The sequence below is a fragment of the Kogia breviceps genome, chromosome 7 (genome assembly GCF_026419965.1).
Source record: "Kogia breviceps isolate mKogBre1 chromosome 7, mKogBre1 haplotype 1, whole genome shotgun sequence".
NCBI classification, from domain to species: domain Eukaryota; kingdom Metazoa; phylum Chordata; class Mammalia; order Artiodactyla; family Physeteridae; genus Kogia; species Kogia breviceps.
The window spans coordinates 46,427,593-46,454,182 of record NC_081316.1 but is presented as its reverse complement, the minus strand read 5'-3'; the positions used below and the strand labels follow the sequence as shown (position 1 = coordinate 46,454,182).

General features: G+C 36.1%; 1 protein-coding gene across 10 annotated transcripts in view; it reads right to left on the bottom strand.

The window, feature by feature from the left end:
• The window catches only part of MTMR2 (myotubularin related protein 2), a 107,499-nt gene that overhangs the window by 57,649 nt on the left and 23,260 nt on the right, over positions 1 to 26,590 (bottom strand). For 7 of the 10 annotated variants that reach the window (XM_059068228.2, XM_059068234.2, XM_059068235.2 and 4 more), the window contains one exon: positions 10,375 to 10,480. The exons of 1 other annotated variant lie outside the window; for it this stretch is intronic. In XM_059068228.2, coding sequence (XP_058924211.1) covers positions 10,375 to 10,480 — 106 coding nt within the window. Of the gene's footprint in view, positions 1 to 10,374; positions 10,481 to 24,554; positions 24,628 to 26,590 lie in introns of all 10 variants that reach the window. 2 more of the 10 variants (XM_067038255.1, XM_059068230.2) reach the window with 1 other exon arrangement.

Below are 26,590 nucleotides of genomic sequence, written 5' to 3'. Positions count from 1 at the left end.
TTTTAGAAGATCATTATTCATTTACTGCTCATAATACCTTGAAAGAGAAGTAGTGTTTTTATTCCCATTTCTAAATGGGGTAATTGACCCTTAGAGAAGTTAAGCAACTTTTCCAAGGTGACATATACCTCACAACAGCAGCTGAACTTGAACAGATGTATGACTGAACTAAGACTATGACCATGACATAATAACATCCTACTGTAACTGTACAGCAAGCAAGTGATATGATGGATCAGAGGCTGAGAAAGAAATCACAACCAGAGGTAAAGATATGGGAGTCATCCATAAAGTGATGATAGCTGAAGTTATGGGAAAGAAAGAGCATAAGGAAGACAGGAGTAGGGAGTTTGGGGGTGAGCAAGGGATAAAGGACATAATAGGGTCACCTTGTTTATTAGCTGAAGAGAGAGGAACAGCAAGTACACAAAGGAGGGGCAGTCTGATAGAAAAGAAGTGAACCCATAAATTGTCACCAGGTTTGAAACCTGGAATCATCATCTTTGACTCCTCTCTCCCCCATTCTGCAATACTCAGGCAGCTTAAACACATTATGTCCACATAAATATTTTTTCAAACTTGTCCTTTACTCTGCATTGTCATTACCCTAGTGCATGCCCTTTATCAATTTTTACTTGGAATTGTACAAACAGCCTCCAAACATATCTCCTTGTTTTCATTCTACCTGCCTCTAATTAATACCCATGTTTATGTATCCGCAGCTTCTTCTAGCCCTCCCCCAACAATTCCCAGCAAATGGAAACTTAAACACACTCTTCTGTCCTGAATTTTTTAACCTATCTTGAACATATTTTCATATCCACACATGAAAATCCATTTCTTCTTTCCAAATACTACATAGTATTCAATTGTAAACACATAATTTATCTAACCATCCCCCTAAGCAAAAAACCTTCCTATTGTTTCCAGACTTTTGTCATTACAAATTTGAGAATCAGCTTGTCAAGTCTTAACCATATTATTTACAGAATAAGCAAGAATTAAAATCTGAACAATATTGAGCCTTTCTATCAAAAAACAAGGTAAGACTTTCCATTTATTTAAGTATTCTTTTATATTACCCAGCAGAGTTTTAAAGCTTCTTCATATAGTTTCTTCCTATATCTTAAGTTTATTCCTGGATATTTTATATTTTTAATTGTTATTATAAATAGGACCTTTCCCTTCCTGATATTTATAAGTATTTTTATAATAGAAAGCTGTTGATCCTCACATATCAATTTTGGCTTTTAGTATGCCTTGTAATGTTTTGCTGAAAGTTGGACATGATGCACCAGGTAAAAAGAGCTGAGATAAACAGGTCCCTAATGATGTCATAGTGAGGTGAGGAGGTGGGAGGGGAAATGTTCTATAGTCCTATGACTGAATCCCATAGTCCTCTGTCTTTTAATGGGCTTGTGTCCCTGCAGTGTGATGTTTACAAGTGCTTCTTTGTCCCCCCACCCATCCCACCCCCAGATAGGACAGGTTGGCTAGAGGGTGCTGAAGTCTGTATTTCTCTTCTCCCATGGGGAAGGTTAGAGGAGGCTGGAATTGGCTATTTCCCTTCCCCCAGGTCAGTTAGGCTCTCACAAAGCCAGTAGGCTGGGCTAGTAAAATAGTTTCTTTTGAGGGCAGGCCTTGTTAAGAAGAACAGAATGTTCTGGACATTTTCAAAATAGCTGCTTTTCCCCTCCCTCTGCCAGAAGCAAAAGAGATTTTTCTCAGTCTTCACTGTGAGAACCTGGTAGGGCTCCTATAGGTAAAACTCACAAAACTATGAAGGCCCCCCCCTAAGACTGGGACCTCCCTTGAGTATTTAACTCTCAGACTTGTCCACACTGATCCGCCATCAATTCATCAATTACAGTTTAAGTTGTCCTGCCCCTTACTGGTTCCAGAGACAGTTTCTGCTGATGGGTTTCTGCTCTGCCTGTCTCTCTAATTTCGGAGACAGCCATTTGTCCTGTGATCTCAATTCTCTGATGGATTTAAGAAGAGTTAAATTTCAACTTTTTGGCTTTTTACTTGTTTGTTAGGACAGATGACTTCCAAGCTTCTTTCTGTAACCAGTCACCTGATTCGTCTTTTGTTTCTATAATTTTCATTTGACTTTCTTAACTTCCAGATAAAAAGAATGCTCCTTTTCAGTAATATGCCTCTCATGTACAGTCGTCCCTTGGTATCCACAAGGGACTGGTTCCAGGACCCCCACTGGATACCAAAATCTAAGGATTCTCAAGGCCCTTTTATAAATGGTGTAGTATTTGCATATAACTTACGCACATTCTCCCACATACTTTAAATCAATACTAGATTACTGAAAAAAAACTAATAAAATGTAAGTGCTATGTAAATAGTTGCTGCTGAGTGGCAAATTCAAGTTCTGTTTTTTGAAAATTCTGGAATATTTTTCCCCAAGTATTTTCAATCCACAGTTAGTTGAATCTGCTGATAAGGAACCTGTGGATTCAGGGGGCAGACTATATTTCTCTAATCTAATTGCATCAGACAGTACTTATAAAGAATGCTAAATAACACAGGCATGATAGTAGGTACCTTGTCTTGTTCTTTAATGGAACTACTTCTAATGTTTTAATATTCGGCACAATGCTTAATAAGTATTTACCTATTCCCCTCTAATTAAAAGTTCTAAAAACCTGAAACAGGTAAAATTTGGTCAAATACTCTTTATATTAAATGCCTTTTCTGCATATATAAAGATAATTATGTGGAACCCTCTTTGTCTTGTAAAAGAAGTTATATAAGCAGCACTTTTACTATGCTTAGCTTTGAAGTGTGAAACATTCTCTACTCCAGTATCAGGATCATGTTAATAAGTGTTCTACCTAATTAAATATACTTTAGGCACAAACACTTTTCCTTATCTCCTTACTATCAACTGAATATAGCCACTATTATTCCTGTTGCATCGTGACTATATTAAATATACTTTTATGTTTATCAGTTTTTCCATACATTCTAATTTATTAATAATCTCTATATATGTTTCTATTATAATTATTTGGCTCTTTTTACAAAAACTCTTAACAGAGTTAATTCAGAGCTTTTATTCTTTTAAGCCTTAAAGGGGTTAATAATATCTGCAATATAATCTGCAAATCACATCAAAATAATTACAAACCCAATAAACATGCTGTAGACTATTCAACAGTATAGCATCTAAGACCCTACTTACTATAGCTTAGCCAACTGCTGACATCATGAACTTGTGGTAAGTAGAGTTGAAGAGCTTTTACTCTGATACCCAATCTTATAACTGTAAAAGTTCTATGTAAAACTTTTAAGGAAGATTTTTTTGTGTACCAAATACTCTGAGTAATGGTGACAGTAGTAGAGGCACTGGTGATTTTTATTTTTTCCTTAATCCTATTTCTATTTCCCACAAAATGGTACACTGTATTACTTTTATAATTTAAAAAACTCTCAAGGTTATTATAAAAGATATGAAATTTTACAAATATGAGTCAGGTAATTTTGTTGAGAAAAGTTTCAGTAAAATGGAAATCATGAGGGTGTGGTCTCAAGTCATTTCTCTATTAAGCATGGAAATGAGATAACTGTGAACATTTTCAAGTGTGATGAAGGAACTGAATTAGTGACTGTCTCTCTTCCAAATTTTCCTCATATAACTTCTTCAAAGTTTTTTCAACATTGTTCTCTCTCTGATTTTTATTTAAATATCTCCCATCAGAAAAATAAAGATCATAATGAGCTAGAAGGGTCAGAGATGGGACTGAGTCTATGATAAACGGGCTGACCATGATTTGCTTCCCTGAAGAGCAGAAGTACATTCCAGATGTGTGAGCAAGTGATCATGAATGGAAGTGAGAATGAGCACATATTGCGTTAAGGGACTAAAAGAAGAATCCCTATCTATCGGGGTGGGATTACACTTGGGGACAGTTAGAGATACAGTGTGATAGTTGTAATGGGATCAAACACACAGAACCCTGAACACAAGGCTTAGAAGTCTGCACTCACTACTGTAAGAAAAGGGGATCCCCTTGAAGAATTTTTAAACAGGGTATCACATATGAAAGTGATGTCGGAGGAAGACTAGCCTTATGGTAGTGCATTAGCTGCATTAGACAAAGACAAGCCTATCAGACATAATAACTAGGTGACTGTTAACAATGGAAAGTAAAGGGGAAATGAGCATTTTTCAAAAGATATGACATTCTGTTAAAAGAGAAAGTAACTTCGTATTTCTCATTCTCTTCAACTGATTAGTCAAAACACTTTTCCTGGGTACCTTCCACATTCGAAATATGGAGTTCTAAGGATACAAGACAGGGTAACAGATATATCTTATCTGTATATATCTTATAGTATATTCTCTTTTTCTTTCCAGAACGTTTATTTTTCTTTAAATTCTTGTTTTTGTAAATGCCCTCCAAGTTTTTTCTTTAAGTATGTTTAAATGTAGTAGTACTTTATTTGCTTATAATGTAAACTGCTTTAGAATGTTCTGCCCTTTCTGCTCCCAAGGTATACCTTTGTCATAGTACCTATCATACAATAATCATGGATTTGCTTACCTCTTTTTCCACTGTACATATAGATTTTTCTTAAGTCTTCTGTATATACAGTCATTTATAAATAATAAAATTTTGTTTCTTCCTTTCATTTCTTATATTATTTATTCTTTTCCTATTTTACTGGTTAGGACTTCTAGCATAATGTTGAATAAAAGTGGTGACAGAAATCATCATCATGTTTCTAAGTTTAAAGGAAATGCTTCTAACATCTTCCCATTAAGTATGAGGCTTACTATAGAGTTTTGGTGGGTATCCTTTATTTCGCTAAGATGTTCTTTTCAATTCCTAGGCTCTCAAGAGTTGATGTTGGTATGAGCAGTGGTGGTATTAATCATAATAAGTGCTAACTTCAATCAGTTTTTGCTCTGGCTATTGAAATAATTATGTATAATAGACACTGTTCTCTGTTTACCTAACATCTGCTCTGAGACTTAACTCATTCCAACTAGATTTGCATATTTACAGAATATGTCAATATTACATTCATGTACACACTCTAGATAAGAAATAATCCAATTATCTCTGACCTTTGGTTCATAAAGAAATATGAACAATGTAACACAAATTTTGAAAGGATAATCACACTTGCTTGATTTAAGCCCATTAAATATTTCAAGGGCAGATGGTTAAGAACAAAACCCAAAATATTGTTAACTTTTATCTCATATATATTTATGTATACATAAACTATATAAATATATATATATATTCTGAGATCAAATAGGCCTTCTAAAATAGAGATAAAAAACACAGAATACAATTTCATTTTAATATTTGAGTTTGAATTGTAGACAAACATCCGTATAAGTGCCATATCACAGGCATCAACAAAGGAAAGAGGATACTGTGTAGCCTGACTTTTAACTTATCTTTTAATCACCACCATTTAAGGAACATACTTCGCTTAAAGACCAATGCTATACTAATTACTATTTATACTATTAAATAGTATAAATACTATACTAATTAAAATTTATACTATTTATAAATGGAGTTGTGCATTTGAATTTTAAAATCCTGTATTTCATGGGATTTTAGTCTTCAGTGAGCAAATAAATCAACCAAACACAAGTCCCCTAGGTTCTTAATTCCACTGTCAAACTTTAAAAATGTGTTCTTATTAAAGAAAGTCTGATTTTTAAAATTGCTAATTTATTTTAAAATAATTTATTAAAAATTCTACATGAAAGAATTTTAAGTTTTTTAAATGAAATTAAATAAGCTGCACTACCAAGTGAAGAACAAATGAAGCAAAGAGAAAACACTAATGTTACTGAGGATTCAATTTATCAAGCCTTAGTTTGTGCTCAACTTTTTAGAAATACATCTACTGGATTAAATCTGTATATGACTTTTTCCACAATAAACAAGGCTCACAGGGTGAAAAAGTACCACAAATAGAATTCCACCTGAGTAAATACAAGTTCAAGATATCTAGAATAGTCCACTACCCCCACTGATTTTCCATTCTGCTTTACTGATGTAGGAGCAAAGAATCTTGCTTGACTAAGAAATTCATAACAGAAGCTTTCACAGCTGTTACTCCACAACACTATCCTTTCAGGGAAGTGTCACTTCATGGTGCCTGCAGCAGAAAACCTATACCATTTGACTTAATATTTTTAATGAAGCAGGATTAGCTTTTCAATGCATTATGTTCTTCACACTTCTATTTAAAAGTTGTTACTAACAGAGCTTCTAAAATGTTGAGGCTCAGGGCAGAGATAAACAGTGAGGCTATGTGGAGAACTCAAAGCCTAGAGGTTAACCAACTTCAAATCATCTGTGAATGATGATGTTCAAACTACCATACCAAGCCCCTCATCTCATAAATAGAGCTAAACCATGGTCAAAGAACAACATAGCTGTCTGCAGTTCGTTGCACCTATAATTTACTAGAACACTACCATTTTATAGCCACTAAAGGTATGCATAATAAAAGCGAAACATCATCAACTAACAAAATTGAGAAGGGGGACAGATCAGATATTAGAAAAACCATCTTTTATGATTAATTAGAAAAGCAATTCTCACTTATTAAGGAATATTGAAAACTGCTATTTCTACCTCAAAAATGTGTTAAAGTTATTCCTTTTAATTAAGAAAATCACACTTCACATTTGAAAAAACTTAGCAACAAAATCATGGGAGAATAGTCTCTCTGGATAATGTGCTGTACAGGAATATGACCAATCTGAGACCAAATATCAATGAAAGGGCAACACCTAGCTGTGTGCCTTTAAGCACATGATTTAATTCAGCTCTTCTGAATATCAGGTTACTCTTTGTCAAACGGGGTAGTGATATCTGTCTCACAGGATTGTTGTGAAAGTTAAATGAGATAAGGCGTGTATAAATATTTATCCAGGTAGCACACTATATTTTTTTCAATTATTAGAAGTATGTTTTTCCTCCACCCTACACATACATTTGAAATCAGGCTGCATTTTTTAAATGATATTAAATGTTATTCATTCATTTCCCTTCCACAACTGAAAAAAAGACTGTGATTCAAGTAGAGATTATATCTAATAATCAAGGATATCTTTTTAAATGAGGAAACAGGAAAACAGTCAGCCTAAGCATATTAGTTTCCTTTTTTCTCTGTCCTTTCAGGAACTTTACCGTAGAAAGCACGGTTAACCTTTGGTTGCCCAAAACCATCTTCTCCTTAATTTAACATTTAACAATTGTCTCTTCATTTGTCTATTAAAAATTATCTGAGGGCCCCACAAAGTTGAGAAAGATGCTGAACTGACAAGGCACTAATGGGGACAATTCCTGAAGTCATGGACCTGATGTATAAATTTAACAGATTCCCTTAGTATCCTAGTGCTAAGAGAGTCAATAATTCAGGACATTTTTGTGTCTAATATAAAACCTGAAGGGACAACAGCATAAAATAAGACTACTCCAGACAAACTTACATATATGATCACCAGATTCATTATCTCCAAATAGGATGTATGCAAATGACCTTTTGCTTCAGAAGGAGGATAAAAGTACTTTGTTACCTTTTGGGAGGAAGTGGGGGAGGGAGAGAGGAAGGAAGGAAGGGAGGGAGCACGTAGTGCCCAGATCTTGGTTTCTAATACCATTCTCCAATAAAAGAAACCTGGCTCCCTGAGAAATGGATGATGATTCTAGGACTGGGGAAGGAAGTATCAAGATGAGCTTGGAGTATCTTGCAGTGACAGAAAGTAAGGAAGAGCTAATAAACAAACAACAAACAAGAAAATCAACAGCAATAGCAAAACACCATAATGATGGGAGTATGTCAAAGGGACACAAGATCTGACTGAAAGAAATCCCAATCTGGAGCTGGAACGATTTGAGCAACAAAGTAGTACTGGACTGTAATATATAAAATAAATATCCATGAGTCTATACTGATATAAATAAATGATTGCATAAATCAATAAATGAGGGAGAAGAGACAAATCTCTCATGCAAAAGAAATAAAAGGTGTTCCACTCTAACAAGGTAGAGTCTGGGCTCCTTAAGCATGGACTGTGCATAGTTACTTCCTTTCAAAGAGTACAGTATAAGGATAAGAAGGGGAAAAAAGAGTATTTTATAGTGAAAGAACCTAACACTACCTCAACCAAGTGATTAATGTTAACACCAACAGTGACAAATCATGTTGATAGTATGTACCTTTGATACGATATGATGAAAATGGCTCTTCACCTCTGTGGTCTTCTTCCCCAAAAGACATAATCCCAGTCTAATAATGGGTAAAACATCACACATTCTACAAAGTATCTGACCAGTGCTCTTCAAAACTAACAGGTTCATGAAAAACAAAGAAAGTCTGAAAATCTGTCACTGCCAAGAGGTGCCGTGCCTAAGGAGACATGACTACTAAATGCAGTGTGGTATCCTGGATGGACCATGGAACAAAAAGAAGGACATTAGGTAAAAACTAAGGATATGTGAATAAGTCATTGATTTTAGTTAATAATAATGCATCAACACTGGTTCATTAATTTTGACAAACATACCATACTAATGTAAGATATTAATAATAGGGGAAACTGGATGTCAAGTATCTGGGAACTCTGTAGTATCTTTGCAATTTTTCTGTAAATCTAAACCTGTTCTAAAATTAAAATTTTATCTAATAAAAATAAGAAATAAATTATAATATTTAATCTGCAGATTAACATTATGACCCTTACTTTGTCCCAATGTAAGCCAGTCCCTCTTATTATGGTATACATGACATCCTGAGGAAATAAAGGGGGTCTGCACACAGAGAAGCTGACAGTGGAGGCCTCCTTTCAGCATCCTACAATGTACTGCAATTCACACCAGTGCCTAGTTAAGTAGTTTAACTAAGCTAACCCTCACAAGAATACACACATGGTTTAACATATTTTAGGCAAGAAACAGTAGGTAAAATATAATATTAATAATATAAGCACAGGCTAGAAATAAAAGCGACATTTCTCCCATTCCTAATATGAGTTCTTTATCAGAAGTTAAAAACGATGATTTTAAATCTTAATGATGTTTTTAAGATTTTAATAAAATCTGACCAGAAGTAGGCCAAAAAATTTCATAATTATCAAGAGGCCTAGAGGCCTTTAATGTATTTTTATTAATCTAATGACTAAACCAGGGTTAGATACATATATCAAATATGTATTTTTAAATAGTAATAAATTAATGAAAGGCAACAGTGGACTTATATCCACTATTATTAATGATAAACTCTGCCCTAAATGTATGCTGTGCTTCAAGATAACAGCTAATGATATTATGAGGCCTTTTTAACCAGCACAACATATATTCAGATTATAAAGATAATTGTTTATCATTTGTAGCAATGTTTAAAGTCCTTCTATACCCAATTTAGTATTTTATGACATTTCACAAGAGATAATGGCAAATATGCAGAAGCCTTTACACACACTTCTAAACTGTCTTCTTACATCTGTTGGATTCTGGTTTTGAAAATGAAATACATGAAAAAGATATATTCTCAACTGCAAATTACTTCATTAATGAAAACAACGTTTTAGTTAAAATTGTGAAAGTATAACCACTGAGAAGGCAGTCATTTGACCAGAATAAAAAGATTTTGAGGTAAGGTTTAAATGTTATCACTACATATGAAATTCATTTTCCCCATCATTCATACACAAGCAGCAGTAGAAAAGCAGATGAATCCAAAAATGCACAAAGTGCTATAGGATATCACTGATATGGTTAATTTCGTAGCAACAAGACCTTTAATAAATAGAGGAATACCTACATACTATAATGAGGTATGTAGCAACTAGAGAACAGTATTTAATTGACTTAGCTCCAGAACTGGACTACATGAGCTGTAATACTGACAAATTTATTAGCTATGAGACCCTGGACATGTTATTTAATCTCTCTCTGAGTTACTGTCATCTGTAGAATGGTAGTAATAATAAGTTCTACCTCACAGAATTGCTAAAAGTATTACAAGAGATATTTCATTAGAGCACTTAGTACTTACCATACTTGGCACATGGTAAGTACTCAAAAAATATTAGATATTATTGGGAGTAAAGCATTATGGCAGTATTCATGAAAATCTTTTATATCACAACAAAATTCATTAATTATCTTAAAGATATCAAACCCAGAGATGAATTACACATTTTTCTTTTACAAATAAATAAGAATGGCCTGTTCTGGGATATTACATAAAGACTCAGATCTTTGAGACTTCCATCAGCGTCTCCTTCTTAATTAGTTAAAGGTTATATTGATAGTGTGGCCACAAACAGCTAACAGAAAATACTTCACTAGAACTTAGAAACAGTATACGTACCCTCAAATCAGGAGAAAAGTTCTCTGCAGAAGTTGATATGGAATCCGATGATACAACAGAAGCTGATTTTGTATGCACTGAATTCTCTGAATGAGAAGTGGAAGCACTACAAGATACAAAAGCACAGTGTGTTTGAAAAATGGGCGTGTTAAAAACCAATTTCAGAAATTTTATTAACTATAACTCTATTATTTCTTAAAACTTCCACTGCCAACAAGTCCTACTTTGCCTATTCAATCTTACCTCCAAATACTGATAAATTGCAAGCTCTATTGGTAAGAATAGGGCTAAGTATTATTACCATCCACATTCCCTCTGGACAAGCTTCCCCAGTACTCATGAATACACTCCAGGTTAATTCTTCCTTTTTATCCAAGCATCCATTTATTCATCCAATGATCAGGCTAATGTGCAAAACCATTACACCAGGCACTATGATTTGGAGATAAATATGGCAAAACCCTCATGTTCATAAAGCTCACAAGCTTGTGAAAGAGACAGACAAGTAGATAATAGTGCAATGTGATAACTCTAACTACATACACACACACACACACACACACACACACACGGGGTGGGGTGAGGGCAGAGAGAAAGAGAGAAAGAGAAAGAAGGACTATGATTACAAACTTGGAGAAAAGAAAAGAAAGCACCTAACTCTACCCAGGAAAGTTCTGGGAAGACATCACAGAGGAGGTGATATCTGAACTGAGTCTTGAACAATAGGAAACTGTCAGGCTGACAAACAAGTAAGGGAATTCCAAAAACAAACAAAAAACACTACAGAAGTATAGAATTATCAAAGAGCACAGAACACTTGAGAAACTACAAATAGTTTGACAGTTCTGGATGAGCAGAAGATGGAAAGATGAGCCTGTCTTTGCATCTTGTACCTTTCCACCAAACCAAATTCTATATTTTTAACAAGCCTGTCTTAAATATCCACTTCTTCCTTTACAATAACTAATCACACTTCAGAGTTACTTTTATTCTGTTAAATTCTTATAGAACTTTTGATACCTGATCACATACTGCCTTTTACTGTTTACTGATCTCAGGTATGTAAATTTAGTTTCACCAACTAAAATTTAAATACCCCAAGAGGGAGGACTGTGTCTTTATTTTCCTTAAAATCGACTTCAGCGCCTGTGTATACACTTAACATGTATTATGTTTCTTAAATTCAAAAATACAGGACTTCCCTGGAGGCCCAGTGGTTAAGACTCCACGTTTCCACTGCAGGGGCCATGGGTTCAATCCCTGGTCAGGGAACTGAGATCCTACATGCCCTGTGGCCAAAAATACAGTGACAGTATACCTATGCCACAAACTGAAATGATTTTCATTTCCTTTTATCAGTAAAACAAATTTTTAATTATTTAAGGAAGAAAAATCAATGGTAGAAAAATCTCATTTTAATTGAAACTTAAAGTTCTAATAAAAAATATATTTTTCTAAAGTTTCATTCCCAACATATAAAAAGTCTCCCTCACATGAAAAGTCAAAACTTTTTCATTAGATTCTGATGGAATAATCCACCTTGAGGTTGTGAAAATATTTAAGAACCATATTTTTGTTTTAAAATTTGTCCATCATAAACCTGTGTATAATGATTACTAAACTATTTTTACAATGTGAAAATCATCTCCCCTCAAAAAACTGTCAGTTTACTTTTTTTATTGGTTTTTTCAGCTTTATTGAGGTTTGATTACTAAAAATTGTATATATTTTAGGTGTATAACATGTTTTGAAATATGTATACACTGTGAAATGATCACCATAATTAAGCTAACTGAAACATCCATCACCTCACATAGTTACCTTTCTTTTTCTGGTGAGAGAATTTGAGATCTACTGTCTTGGCAGTTTCAAGTATACAATACCGTATTACTAACTATAGTCACCGTGCTATGTATTAGGTACCCAAAACTTAATTTATAACTGAAAATTTGTCCCTTTTGATCAGTATGTCCACTTTTTCCCTCTTCAGATAGGATTTGAAAATATTTTCTCAGTAGGTCACTTTTTCATTTTTATTTTTTCTTTTGTTACAGGGACACTTTGTTTTTGATGTAGTCCCAATAGTTTATTTTTGCTTTTGTTGCCTGCACTATTGGTGTCAAATCCCAGAAACCATTCTCAAGACCAACACCAAAGAGCTTTTTCCCTATGTTTTCCTCTAGGCGTGTTACAGACTCAGGTCTTATTTTTAAATGTTTAATCCATTTTGTGTTGATTTTTGTGTGTGATGTAATACAAGAGTCCAATTTCATCCTTTTGCATGTGGATATCCATTTTCACCAACACCATTTATTGAAGAGTCTATCATTTCCCCACTGTGCATTCCTGGTGCCCTTTCAAAGGCAAGTTGACCTTTTACATGTGTGGTTCTATTTCTGGGCTCTCTATTCTGTTCTAATGTCTATGTGTCTATTTTCTTATGCTGGTACCATATTGTTTTGATAACTATAGCTTTGTAATACAGTTTGAAGTTAGGAAGTATGATGCCTCCAGCTTTGTTCTTTGGGCTCAACATTGCTTTAGCTATTTCAGGTTTTGTGTGGTTCCATACTGACTTTAGAGTTGTTTTTCTATCTGTGAAAAATGCCATCAGAATTTTTATGTAGAATGCATTGAATCTGTAGATCACTTTGGGCAGCTGTGACATTTTAACAAGATTAATTCTTCCAATCCATTAACATAGGATAACTTTCTATTGATTTGTGTCTTCTTCAATTTCTTCCATAGTTTTATAGTTTTCTTCATACAGGTCTTTTACCGCCTTGGTTAATTTTACTCCTTAGTATTTTATTCTTTTTGATGTTATTGCAATGAATTTGTTTTCTTAATGTCTTTTTTGGAAAGTTCATTGCTAGCATATAGAAACAACTGATTTCTGCATGTTGATTTTGTATCCTGCAACTTAACCTGAATTTACTTATAAGTTTTAACAGTTCTTTTGATAGAGTTTTTAGTGTTCCATGTATAAGATCATGCTATCTACAATATGTTTTTATATATTTATACAATGTGAAAACCATATCCCCCAAAATAAACTGTCACTTCACTTAAATGAATGAAAATGGCATTCCAGTGTGAACACTTCAAAATTGTTTTTTCAAATACAAACATCTCTTTATTTTATTAACTATTTCAAAGTATAATTGTGTAATTTTTTTGTATCCAAGAATCTATATTATACAAAGGAGCAGTCATAAGAATTCTATTATCTAGTTTTATAATGCAAGGAAAAGAAATTGATAGGCTGAGAATGATTTCTTCCTTTTTTCCGTACCAATTTCTGAGTAATTAAATTCCATGTGCATTAAAATAACAAGTAAAATAGACAAACTTTAGGCACAGTACTCTAACAGATATTGTTTGCTGCCTGCTCCATATATATCCACACCCTTTCTTTCCCGCCTTTAGTGAGGACAGTTTGTGGCCAGCCCAAGATGACATGCTTGTTTTTGGCTCCCTTGTGTCTAGGAAACAATGTGACACAATTTTGGCCAAAGAGATTTAAGGGGTGGTTTATTAATTGTTATGGAAGCCTTTTATTTTCTTAATAAAGGAGAGCAGAAATAACAAGGTGGTCCTTAACCTTCCCTACTTTCTCTTGCCTGGACCAAGAACGTAAAGCTTGGATATACTGTGGCCATCCTGTAAACATGAGCAAATGCTGGCTTGTGAAGGACACAAAAGAGCATAAAGTCCTTTCCTGGTGAGCAGCTGAATCTACACCAACAACTCCCTACTTTGGGAATTCTGGTTATGTAAAATAAATGAAGTTCAATTTTTACAATCACTAATGAAGTTTTCTATTCTGTATAGCCAAACACAATTCTAAGTGTTACAGCAATCAACACCTCACAAAGTCTATTTTGAACCAGCTGAATGAATGCATGGTACTATTTTTTATGTATATGACCTTCTGGGAAAACAGAAAAAACATGTAAAGGCAATAAAACACAATTTGGAATTATGGGTAGTATATACCTAAAAATTATAGTATCAATAGGAATATTATAGCATGTACCATTAGGACACCAATAGTTCTTTAGAGCCAAAGTATGAAATAAACAAATCTAAGAGAAATAAAATAATAAACAAAACCAGGTCTTGCAACTAATACTTTGCAGTCTCAAAGAATCAGTCTTTCAAGCAAAAGTGTGGAAAACAGCCTTTAATTATTAACTTCTCTTTTCAGATATACATAAACATGGGTAGATATTGTGATCTACACTGTTGTATTTGAATAAGCGCTAAAAGGTTTTAAATTCCAGGCAGGCAACGAGGGGCTGGAGGGGACAAGGGTGGGAATACTTGTGATTACAGCAAACACAAATACACACACCACCACCACCACCATCACAACTCCTGAAAGTTCTGGTATAAACATGAAGTGGCTACTCAGACTGAAGGTGGCCACAGAATGCAGCTCTTTTTCAGCAGTTATTTTTCTCCTGTCATATGGGCTCTATGCATGCTTCTGATCACCATGGCTACTACAATAATACAAGCTAATTTCCACTGCTCTCTTCCATTTCCCAACTGCTCATCTTGAGGTCAAGCTCTCTATGTTGACCTTTTATGAACTGTTCCACAAACAAGCTCTGTATTTCCCTGAATTCATACCTTTGCTCATGCCATTCCAAAAAGAATGCCCATTTATCCCAATCTATTTATTAACATCTTACTTACATTTTAAGACTCGGTTAAAAGGCTAGCTTTTCCAAGAAACCTTCCCCAGGTCTTCCAGCTGGAACAAAACTCTCAGTCGACAACACTTCTGCCTATACTCTAAAATGGCACTTAACACTTTCCACATTAGACTAGAGCTCTTTGGTTACACAGCCTCCTCCTTTTTAAATTATAAACTGCTAGAGAATAAGAATCTTGTAATTGGCAAAGCATTTGAACTCAGAGCAAAGATTACAGTCTGCTAATCTCATTAAGTAACCAATGACACTTTGGTTTTCCTAGGCCCATAAACTTCACTACATAAACTTCAATCCAAACATTCCTGTTATCCTTGTCATCCTGAACTTCTTCAAAAATGCCAGACCTTCTAGTCCGACTATGTGTTTTCTCCATCCATTTTCCCTGCCCAAGTCTTCCTTCAGCTCCTAACTTTTCCTAACCTTTATACTGGACTTTTTACTCCATACTGAATAAATTCTCTTACATCTTCAACCAAATTCTCCCCTCCACCTCTTTGCTTCAACTGAGATCTCCTTCCAGGAATCCACTTCACTGCAGCCTTTTCTAAAGAAAACTTTCTTGTCCCACATCTTAAAAGCCCAAAGGTGAAGCCAGCATTTCCCCAGCTCCTTTCTCATGCTTCTACACTAGTATAACTTTTCCATCTTCATATATAAAAGCCTTCTTCCTCTGAGGTTCATGGGATTTGGGTGTAAAACCTCTCTGTAACTATCATCCACTCACCTTTTAATTACTCCTCCTCACTCAGTAAGAACTTTTTAATCTGGCTCACTTTCTTCTCTAAAGTTTCTTTCTACTCCAAAAGTGCCTTCTTCATCATGGGAATTTTAATGCCCATAAGGGCAAACTAAACCTAGCTCAAAATTCCTCACTTCTACATCCCTCGTCTATATCCCCACCTTAGCAATGTGCTTCTGTAGTCACACATTGTACTTTATCATTTCTGGAAACTACCCAGCCTTTGTAATCTTAAACTTAAGGAAACCAATATCTGACCACAGATGCTATTCTTTCCAAATATCTCACTTTCTTAACTTTCCCTTCATCTAATCTTCAACCTAGTGGTGACAACTCAACTCCTCCATTTGTCATTATCCTTCATGCTTTACTGCTCTTTCTATCCCCCTTCACTTCCTTCCCCATCCAACCTGAAATACACAGTAACATTTTATACTCTCTCTCACCAAACACTCAGTATCCTTATCCACTGACCACCACTTCCCTAACTAATCCCTAAACTCAGATCAATATATTGAATAACTATCTACCTTCTCCTGTGCTAATGGAATAAATCTTCACATTGGGGCCATTTAAAACTCATGGTTAGAAAATATTAGCTAGGCCCTGGGCAGTGCTCAGCAACACTCTCTCACTTACCAAGTGATTTTTCTAAACCATCATTATCTTTTCCCCAAGCCAATCACATCCAATCAATCCAAAGTCCCGTAGAGTCTACCTTCCTATCACCTCTTGAATGCATCCTTTTTTATATCCTAACTTTTACTGTCTTAGCTTAACACCTCTTCCCTCAACTACTCATTCAATATATCATCCCAAACTAATACCAAAGTGATTTTTCAAAAACAGATCTGATTCTATCATTCCTCTGCTTAAAACTTTTTTCTAAATCGAGATATAATAGACATATAACATTATATTAGTTTCAGGTGTACAGCATAATGATTCCATGTTTGTATATATTATGAAATAATCACAGTTAAGTATTGTTAACTATTGTTAAATATGCATCACCATGCATATTTACAATTTTTCTTCTAATAAAAACTTTTTAAAAAATAAATTTATTTATTTACTTATTGACTGCATTGGGTCTCCGTCGCTCTGCACGGGCTTTCTCTAGTTGCAGCGAGCAGGGGCTACTCTCTGTTGCGGTGTGTGGGCTTCTCATTGTAGTGGCTTCTCTTGTTATGGAACACAGGCTCTAGGCGTGCGGGCTTCAGTAGTTGTGGCTCGCGGGCTCTAGAGCGCAGTCTCAGTAGTTGTAGCGCACGGGCATAGCTGCTCCGCGGCATGTGGGATCTTCCCAGACCAGGGGTCGAACCTATGTCCCCTGCATTGGCAGGCGTATTCTTAAACACTACGCCACCAGGGAAGTCTCTGGTGAGAACTTTTAAGATCAACTCTCTTAGCAACTCTCAACTATACAATACAGTATTATTAACTATAGTCACCATACTGTACATCACATCCCCATGACTTTATTTCATAACCAGAAGTACTTTGACCACCTTCGCATTTCACCCGTTCCCTCCTACCCTAATCCCCTGCCTCTGGCAACCACCAATCTGTTCTATGTGAGTTCGGTTTTTGTATTTCAGATTCCACATATAAGTGAGATCATACAGTATTTGTCTTTCTCTGACTTATTTCATTTAGCATAATGCCCTCAAGATCCACCCATGTTGTTGCAAATGACAAGATTTCCTTCTTTTTATGGCTAAATAATATCCCGTTTTGTGTGTGTGTGTGTGTGTGTGTGTGTGTGTGTGTGTGTGTGTAGCACATTTTCTTTATCAATTCATCCATCAGTGGACCCTTAGGTTGCTTCCATATTTTGGTTATTGTAAATAAGGCTGCAATGAACATGAGGGTGCACATATCTTTTTGAGTTAGTGTTTTCGTTTTTCTCAGATAAATATCCAGAAGTCAAATTGCTGGATCATACAGTAGTTCTATTTTTAATTGTTCTATTTTTAATTTTTTGAGGAACCTCCATCCTGTTTCCCATAGCGACTGTACCACTTTATATGCCGACCAACAGTTTACCAGGGCTCCCTTTTCTTTACATCCTCACCAACACTTGTGATGTTTTGTCTTTTTGATAAGAGCCATTCTAACAGGTGTGAGGTGATATCTCATTGTGGTTTTAACTTGCATTCCCTGCTTAAATCTTCAGTGATTACTCGCTGGCTACAGAATCGAGCCCAAACTCCTTAGTACAACACTTGAAGTCTTCCATGATCTGGCCTTTGTTCTACATATCTAGCTGGAGCTCTTATTCATCTGAACCCGTTGGGAATGGCTTGCAGTTTCTCTAAGTTCTTTAGCTATTTCACGCATCTGCACCTTTGCTAATCCTGCTGTCTTTGCCTCTCATGTCCTTCGTAGATTTCCATGCCCTCTTTGCCCCTATCTATCTTGTAAACACGACTACTTCTTCCTTCACTGTACACTGTACATATTTCTATCATAATACCTGTAACACTGTATTGTATTTACTCATCTATGAGCCCCTCTTCTCAGAAACTGTTATTGTTTACTATTCCAAGATCCTTCACCACAGATCACTTCCCTATCTTGCTCACAATAAAGTATGTAAAGCGTCTAAAAAATATGTAGCACCACGTGTAAGTATCAATATTAGCTGTAATTATTTATGACAAATGAGTGTTATTACACAGAAATTACCCCACCCCAAGTAAGATTAGCTGCATAAATTTAAAAATTATAATGGCAAAGTTGCTGTTTCACCTCTCATTAATACTACTTTCAGCTGTGACATATTACAAGTCAGAATACAAATGTCCCCTAGTGACTGTACCCACAGATTTACTGGGGGGGCAGAGGGGACAGCAAGAACTACAAGTAAAGACCTGGTATTCACAAAATAAGGAATTATGTCTTTTGGACAACATTATGTTAGAAGTATTAGAAAAATGAATATTTTTCCCACTATAAGGGCATGTGTTTTGGCACTGTGAACGCCAATTTAAAAATGAAGTCAAATGAAGTCTGTCGTTGCCATGAACTGATGGTGCCCCCCCAACAAATTCTTATAATGAAGCTCACTATGAGCCCCAGAGTGATTATAATTGGTGACAGGGCTTTTAGGAGATAAAGTTAAATGAAGTCATAAGGGTGGGGTATAAGTTAAGATCGATAGGATTAGTGGCCTTATAAGAAGAGGAAGAGAGAAAGCCTATCATTGCCCCCATCCCTACCTGACTCTGCAAGCACACACCAGGAAAGGCCATGTAAGAAAACAGCAAGAAGACAGACACCTGCAAGCCAGTCAAAGAGAGTCCTCACTGGGAACTGAATTGTCTAGCACCTTGATCCCAGACTTCCCAGCCTCTAAAACTGTGAGAAATAAATTTCTGTTGTTTAAGCCACAAGTCTATAGTACTGCTTTGTATGCAAGCCTGAGCTGACTAATACAGTCATAGAGAATAAAAGTCATCAAAGGAGTTTTTCTTGGATATAATGATAGAAGTGAAAGATTTCCAATTTAAAATTGATAATACAAAATTAATTTTTTTCTATACAAAAAAAGCTCAAAAGTTCTGAAAAGTACTAAAAAGGACATGGCAGTCCTACCAGAAGAGACCTAATTATGTCATCAGAAATAACCTTTCTCTGGGAAAAATATGAGTAAAAATTAATGTTCATGTTGCCTATTATTTTTTCCACAGAACTACCTTTCCCAAAACTATTCACCCCAACTTGATAGACACTCCAACTGCATGAAGTCATTTCCATCAAGAAAGTTTATATTTTCTTTTCTTCTTCCCTTCCTTTTTTTCACATTGGATATGGTTTTTATTTCCCATTTTCATGTCTCACTCTAGCTCAATACACTTTTGCTGAAAAAAGCTGGAATCAGCTCATAACTGGATTCACTCAGGGATGTTAGTCTCATCACTTTCTAATATATAATATTCAAATCTACAAGAATAATGTTCTTCAAGCATCACTCCATCAATCCTGTAGCACCTGTATTCATTATGATGAAAGTGCGTATACTGGTACCCAATTGCCTCCAAATCAAATTAAATCTCGTAATAGCTTTCAGAGTGCCAAGGCTCTCCACCATACCTACTTCTAGCTCCAGTTTACATTTCCCTCCAGCCAGACAAACCTGTTCCTTGCCCCTGGTCATGAGAATCAGACTCTTCTCTGTTTCCACTCCAAACAGCTTTTAATTTAGTCTCCAAACTGTCTTCTCTTCTGATCAACTCTGGTTTTTAACACCTCAAACTTATCTTGAAGGTGCATTTTCCACAATAAACCAGTCCTAAGTTATTCTTACTGATTAATTTCAATAAGTCTAGTCATTCCAACACCTGTGCATTTGTATTCAGTTATGTTTACATTGATGAACTGTTTATACTGATTCATTTTTGTCTATATTGATTCACTGTATAACGCACATATACCTTTAAAAAATTTTTAACCATTACCAAACCCTGACTATGTACAAAATACTAGATTACAGAGCAGCCTCTGCCCTTGAGATTTCAGCCCGATAAGAAACATTATACCACATAAGCATATCAATAATACCATGAGAGGTACAAACAAGGGCCAGGAGAAAAAACTCAAAGGAAATGGTAATAATTTGAGGATTAGAGAAAAGAAATACATTAAGTTGAACCATTTGAAATTGCTGTTTTGTAGGTAAAATGGTCAAATATCAACTATTCCACATGGCTCGATGTGTTCAAATGAAGGAGAAAGAAATTCAGCTGGGCCTTTAAGGAAGGACTGCAAGGCACAGATCAAGGCTTTGCAAATCACAAGCACCCCCTCCCATCCCCCCCAATCCCCCCCCCACACACACAGAAATTTTTTAAAAGAGTTTTGGAAAGTATAGGTCGTATTTTGTGAATAATAAGTCACTGACTCAAACAAAATAGATAAAAGGCCTGGTACCAGAACACTAAGAATCCTAAATGCCAGGATTAAAACCTTGCTAGGAAAAGGCAAGGGGTTCACAATGAGAAACCACTCCACACCCTCTAGGGTGGCTAAAATCAAAAAGACAAGGGCTTCCTTCCCTGGTGGTGCAGTGGTTGAGAGTCCGCCTGCCGATGCAGGGGACGCGGGTTCGTGCCCCGGTCCGGGAGGATCCCACATGCCGCGGAGCGGCTGGGCCCGTGAGCCATGGCCGCTGGGCCTGCGTGTCCGGAGCCTGTGCTCCGCAGCGGGAGGGGCCACAACAGTGAGAGGCCCGCGTACCGCAAAAAAAAAAGACAATAACAAGCGTTAACAAAATTGTGGAGAAATTGGAACCCTCATGCATTGCTGATGGGAATGTGAGATGGTATAGCCACTTCGGAAATCAGTCTTGCAGTTCCTTAAAAGGTGAAATGGAGTTACCAAATGACATAGCAATTCCACTCCTAAACATATATCCAGGACAAATGAAAACATGCCTACTTAAAAAAACTATTCAAATGTACATGGATGTTCACAGCAGTATTATTCATAATAGCCAAAAAGTTAAAAGCACCATGCCATCCCCCTGCTTGAAATCCTTCCATGGCTCCCCAATGCTCTTACTTACCTTAGCCTCTAGTAGCTACATGATCTGCCCCTGCCTCCTTCTCCAGCCTCCTCTTGTACATCTCTCTCTCTCTCCTTGCTCTTCTGTCCAACCACAGTGGCCTTCTTTGAGATCCTTAAATAAGCTGGCACCTCTGCAGGGAGCCTAGTTCTGCAAAACTCCCTGACTAGTTCCTCTAAGACTACAAACTTTAAGAATGAAGAACTGTCAATTTTGCTCGCCATTCTATTCCTAAGACCTAGCACGGTACCTGGTATAGAACAGGCACTCGAGAAATACTGCTCAAACTAATTAATGAGTGAAAAAATGAGAATGATCAAAAGATTAAATTATTCTAATCAAATTCATCAGAGGCCATGACTAGAACATAAGACAAGATGAAAAAGAAATGTGGCAAAGGGGGGCTGGGGGGGCAGAACAAGGCAGGGGAAGATAAACAGAAAGTTTCATTTTCCTTCTGGAGCTCATGCGCATATGTTACTTTATATACCATATATAGTATTCCATTTCCATTGAAAAATTTCTTAGGACATTGGAGCAAATATTTTGTTAAGGAGGCTATGTCTTAAGTGAATGACAAATAATCCTTAAACAACTGGTGGGAATTGTTTTTTGACTGTTATTTCTACTGGAATGATTAAAGAAAAAGTTGGGAATTAAGAAACAAGGATACTTAACAGCAGTATCCATGGCCAAGTGACTTAATCCCCACTCCCCATTACAGTTTCATTATCTGTGAAAAGTACCAATTAGACTATTTTAATGGTTAGCTTTTTGATGGTCAGATACCTCTTTGAAAAATCTCATGAAAGCTATTCCCTGAATTGTTTACAATTTCAGGGACTTTAAGGTTAAGAATCGTGGCCTAGATAACTCCTTTTAGTTCTAACATTCCAGAGCTTCAGAAATGAGTATTCTGCCTTTTGAAATATTCACACAATATATAGATAAATACTAAAAAATTAAACTGATTGTCCAAAAGGTATATGTGTATGTAAGTGTATATATACGTATGTTTTTTCTAATTAGATAATCACAGTCTTGAATATGAAGTTAAGACTCATAAACTAAATAGAAATATTCCAATATTGTATTTCATACAACAGAGTCAAAAGGAAACTAAATTCAATAGCTATACTTATTTCAGGAACTCTGGGCTTTCACTGTGTAAATTCAATGCCCCTGATTATAGATAAACAGAAACAATACCCTATCAAGAAATATAAGCCACAATTTCTTTAAATATTTTCATTGTTTTTATATTAAATGATTTTATCAGAAGCTATATCTATCTTTTAAAATACGCTTGAAAAATATTCTAATTTAGCTAAGTAATGATTCTTTTTTCCTTGTTTTTTTTTTTTTTTTTTTTTAACTAACTACAGATGGGCCACAGAAGTCTCCCCCATAATGTCATTTCAAGTGCAATGGAAAGACCTTCACTGTCTGCCTCCCTGGCCCTACTACACATTATCAACAGCTTCCACCATTAGGGTTTCTGATCTTAGTGATTCTATTTCAAATGTCATACATTTCAAAACATACCTGTACTAATTAGGGGGAGATACCTCCTTAAAAATATACATATGGTTGGCTCAGTAACTCTTCTAAATAAATAATTTCATCAGAATGAACTGGAACACAAGAATATAAACTCATTGACTGAGGAACATCACCCTTGCTAATGCCCAACATGGTTATGTTACAAGGTTTCTTATTCTGTGATTCACACACTTAATCTCATCTTGTGGCCTCAGTACACTGGAACTCATTATTAGCTTCAGTGGCCTGACTCACTGGACTGCTTCTCCTCTGCCAAGGTGAAAAACAAAAACGCATGACTTGGAGTAATCTTGGCACTTGCGTTTCTGACAGCACACTCATTTTTCTTTCAAACACCACATGTGGTTTTCCTCCACAAGTCTCTTTCCAAATCTGCAGGCCATATTCCATTTCTTAAGAGTTTAGCTACCTTCTACATTACAGCAAACTGTCTATCCTCAATGGTTCCATTCTCTTAGTACCTACTCATGCCCTAATTCCTTCCCATCTGGCCTCTGCCTCTATCAAGCCCCTAAAATGGCTCCTTCCTATAGTTACTAATGACCTGATTATTTTTTTAAAAAAGGTCTTTTCTCAGTTCTGATATTGTAAATTCAGCTCTCTTCACTAGCATATTCTTTTAGTTATCCCATATCTCAGTTTAATTTCATCAATACTCTTGAGCATCTACTATATGCAAGACACTACTGTTCTAGGAACTACTAGAGATATGGAGATAATAACATAGGGTTGCTGCCCCTAGTGAGCTTTCACTCCAATGTACTTAATACAAGTACAGAAAAATCACAACACAATATAGAATATGAAAAATGAATGAAATAAAGAACTTAGGGGTTTGGAAATTGGAATGCTCATATACAGCTTTAACTTAGGGGCTTGAAAAAGGTTTTAAGAAAGAGGCAGCATTTGAAGTTAGACCATAGAAGAGGTTCAACACCTTCTCAACAATTTCACTAAGCAAAAGAACAATATGAAAAAAAGAAAAGAAAAAGAAAGTATTAGGAAATTCAGGGCATATTAAAGCTACTGTAAGAGGCAGACCACTTTGGTTGAAGTGTAGGATACTTGTAAGGCTCAATCAGAGATATGCCAGAAAAGGTAAGTTTTAATTAGCCTGTACAAGTTCTAAAAAATAAGTTGGTATCTAGATATTTAGTTCTGAAAGCAGTGAGAAACCACTGAAAGTTTCTGTGCTTCCGGAAGATGATTTTAACAATAGGTCAAAGAGGATGACAACAGCAGGAAAATCTGTTCGAAAACTATTAGGAGACCTCCTCAAGTCAGAGGTACCTAGACTAGCAGAAAAGTGAAATAGGAGTGGATGCAAGGCACACTGGAGACAGAATCAATAGAACTTGGCAACTGACTTGACATGATGAGAACGGGAGAGAAAAGGGTCAAAATATGAACCCAAGTACTGCTGACTGAGAAACCAGTGTGCCAAATTAGAGAGCAAGAAAAGTAGGTAGTTTGGGGAGCTAAAGAGTTTCATCTTGGAATTTTTAAGACTGAGGTGGCATCAAGGCATCCACCGGGAAACATATGTACCCCATGCAGCAGTAGGCCAAAGGATTTTATATTTTACCTGGTCATGCATTTGTTCATCCATTCATTCAGGCAATTTTCATTTACTGCTTACACTGTGTTGGATGAGTGCACTGTGAAGATACATGCAATACGGCAACATTAGATGTGCTCCCAAATTAAATCTTCATGGGAGAGGCTGACTCCTATTCAACTATCTATGAAACTGACTGTGATAACTGCTATAAGAGTGGTTTAAAAAATAGAGTAGAAGAGCAAAGGACTCAGTGCGACTGGGAAAGGTTGAGGCAGACCTGAAAAATGTGTCATCTTGTTATGGACAATGGCCCGTTAATAGGATTTGATGGTAGAGTGTTAAAGTAAAAACATTCCACACAGAGAACAGCAGAAGTAACTAGATTACTTGGGGAAACCTATGTGACTGGGCTTTGTGGATCATGGCAGGGGTGGAGGCAAGAAAGGCTGAGCTATGTTCTATGAAGAAACCATAGAAATTGTGGTTCTATGAAGGATACCATAGTAAGAGTTCAGATTCTATTCTGTAGGCAATGGGAAGCCATCAAACATTTCTGAGCATAAGTGTTACATAATCAGTTCTATGTGCAGAGAGAGATTCTGCTGGCATGATGGAGCACCAACTGGGGGAAAACCTCTAGAGGAAGTCAGATTAGTTAACAGGCTATTGAAGGAAATCATTAACAGACATTTGGAACAGGCCGCACAATGACAAAGACACGAAATACAGAAGAAAGCAAATTTGAATGGGGTATGTGAAAATATGCAGTAGATTTTGATGCTGTTGAACGTGAAGCTCTTACAAAGTACCCAAGTGTTCATTAGTGGAAGTACAAAACTTTTCCAGTTTTGAAATTCTTTGGAGAGGTTACAGTTAGGTGACAGCTAAATCCATGAAACTGAATCACGGAGCCCAGGGACAGGATGTATAAAGCAATAAGAGATTTGAGATTTATTGAACAAAACTACAGTCATTTTCACAGAATACAGACTGGAGGTAGAAGTCTAGAAAAAAATGGTCAGAGAGATGAAAGAATCAAGAGAAAAAGTTTAGTGAAAGCCAAAAAGAGTGTTTTAAATTGGTAGTTCATAGTACATAATAATACTACAAAGAGGTCAAGGAAAATAAGAGCAAAATCCAATGGAATTATTCATAAGATATGTAAAATCAATTACTACATCAACAAGATCTATATGTTTTAGAAACAATAATCTAATAGGAATGAATAACTGAGGTAATAAGGCATATTGTCTCTCTCTCAGTAAGCTTAACTGTGTCCAAACCCACTCTTTCTTCCTATCTTAGATGATAACACATCCCTTCTAAGGTTCAAGGCAAGTCCCTCCTCCTGTGTTCTTCATCCTGCCCCATCCAGTCATCTTCAGGAGAGGAGAGTGAGAGTGTGTGTGTGTGTGTGTGTCTGTGTCTGTGTGTGTGTGTCTGTATGTGTGCATGTGTACACATGCATAGACTTTATACAACACTGGATATTCAGTAGAAACTCAACACTGATTTGCTGAATCTATGTCAGGTTCATTAATAACTCTACCCTCTACTGCTCTAATGATACTGCTTTCTGGCTGTCATGTGACTTCAGGAAGTTTCTCTAGTTCTTGCCCTCCTTAACTTCTCTGCAATATCTGACACTACTGGCACTGCCTCCCTCTTGGGATTCTTTTCCTCTCTAAATTTCCGCTGTCATTAAAATTTACTGGCTTCCTCCAGGTTCTTTTCTTCCAGTTGCCCCCTAAATATAGATTCTCTTGAAAGTTCTGACCTTGGCTCTGTTCTCTGTCCTCAATCTCTCTCTGAAACATCATGGATTCCCACAGCTTCAGTTATCACCTCCGTGCCAACGATTTTCAAACATCTTTAGTCTTCTCAGTCCCACATTTACAAACACTACTAGTACTATCTGGCCCCACCCTCTCTCTCTCCAGTCCTATTTCTCACTCTGATCCTGTCTGGCTATTGCCCACACCTTACAATGACACTAAGCTGCACAGTAAGTAACCACAGTTATACCAAATAATAGTTGTTAATTGTTCCTTTCAAACGCA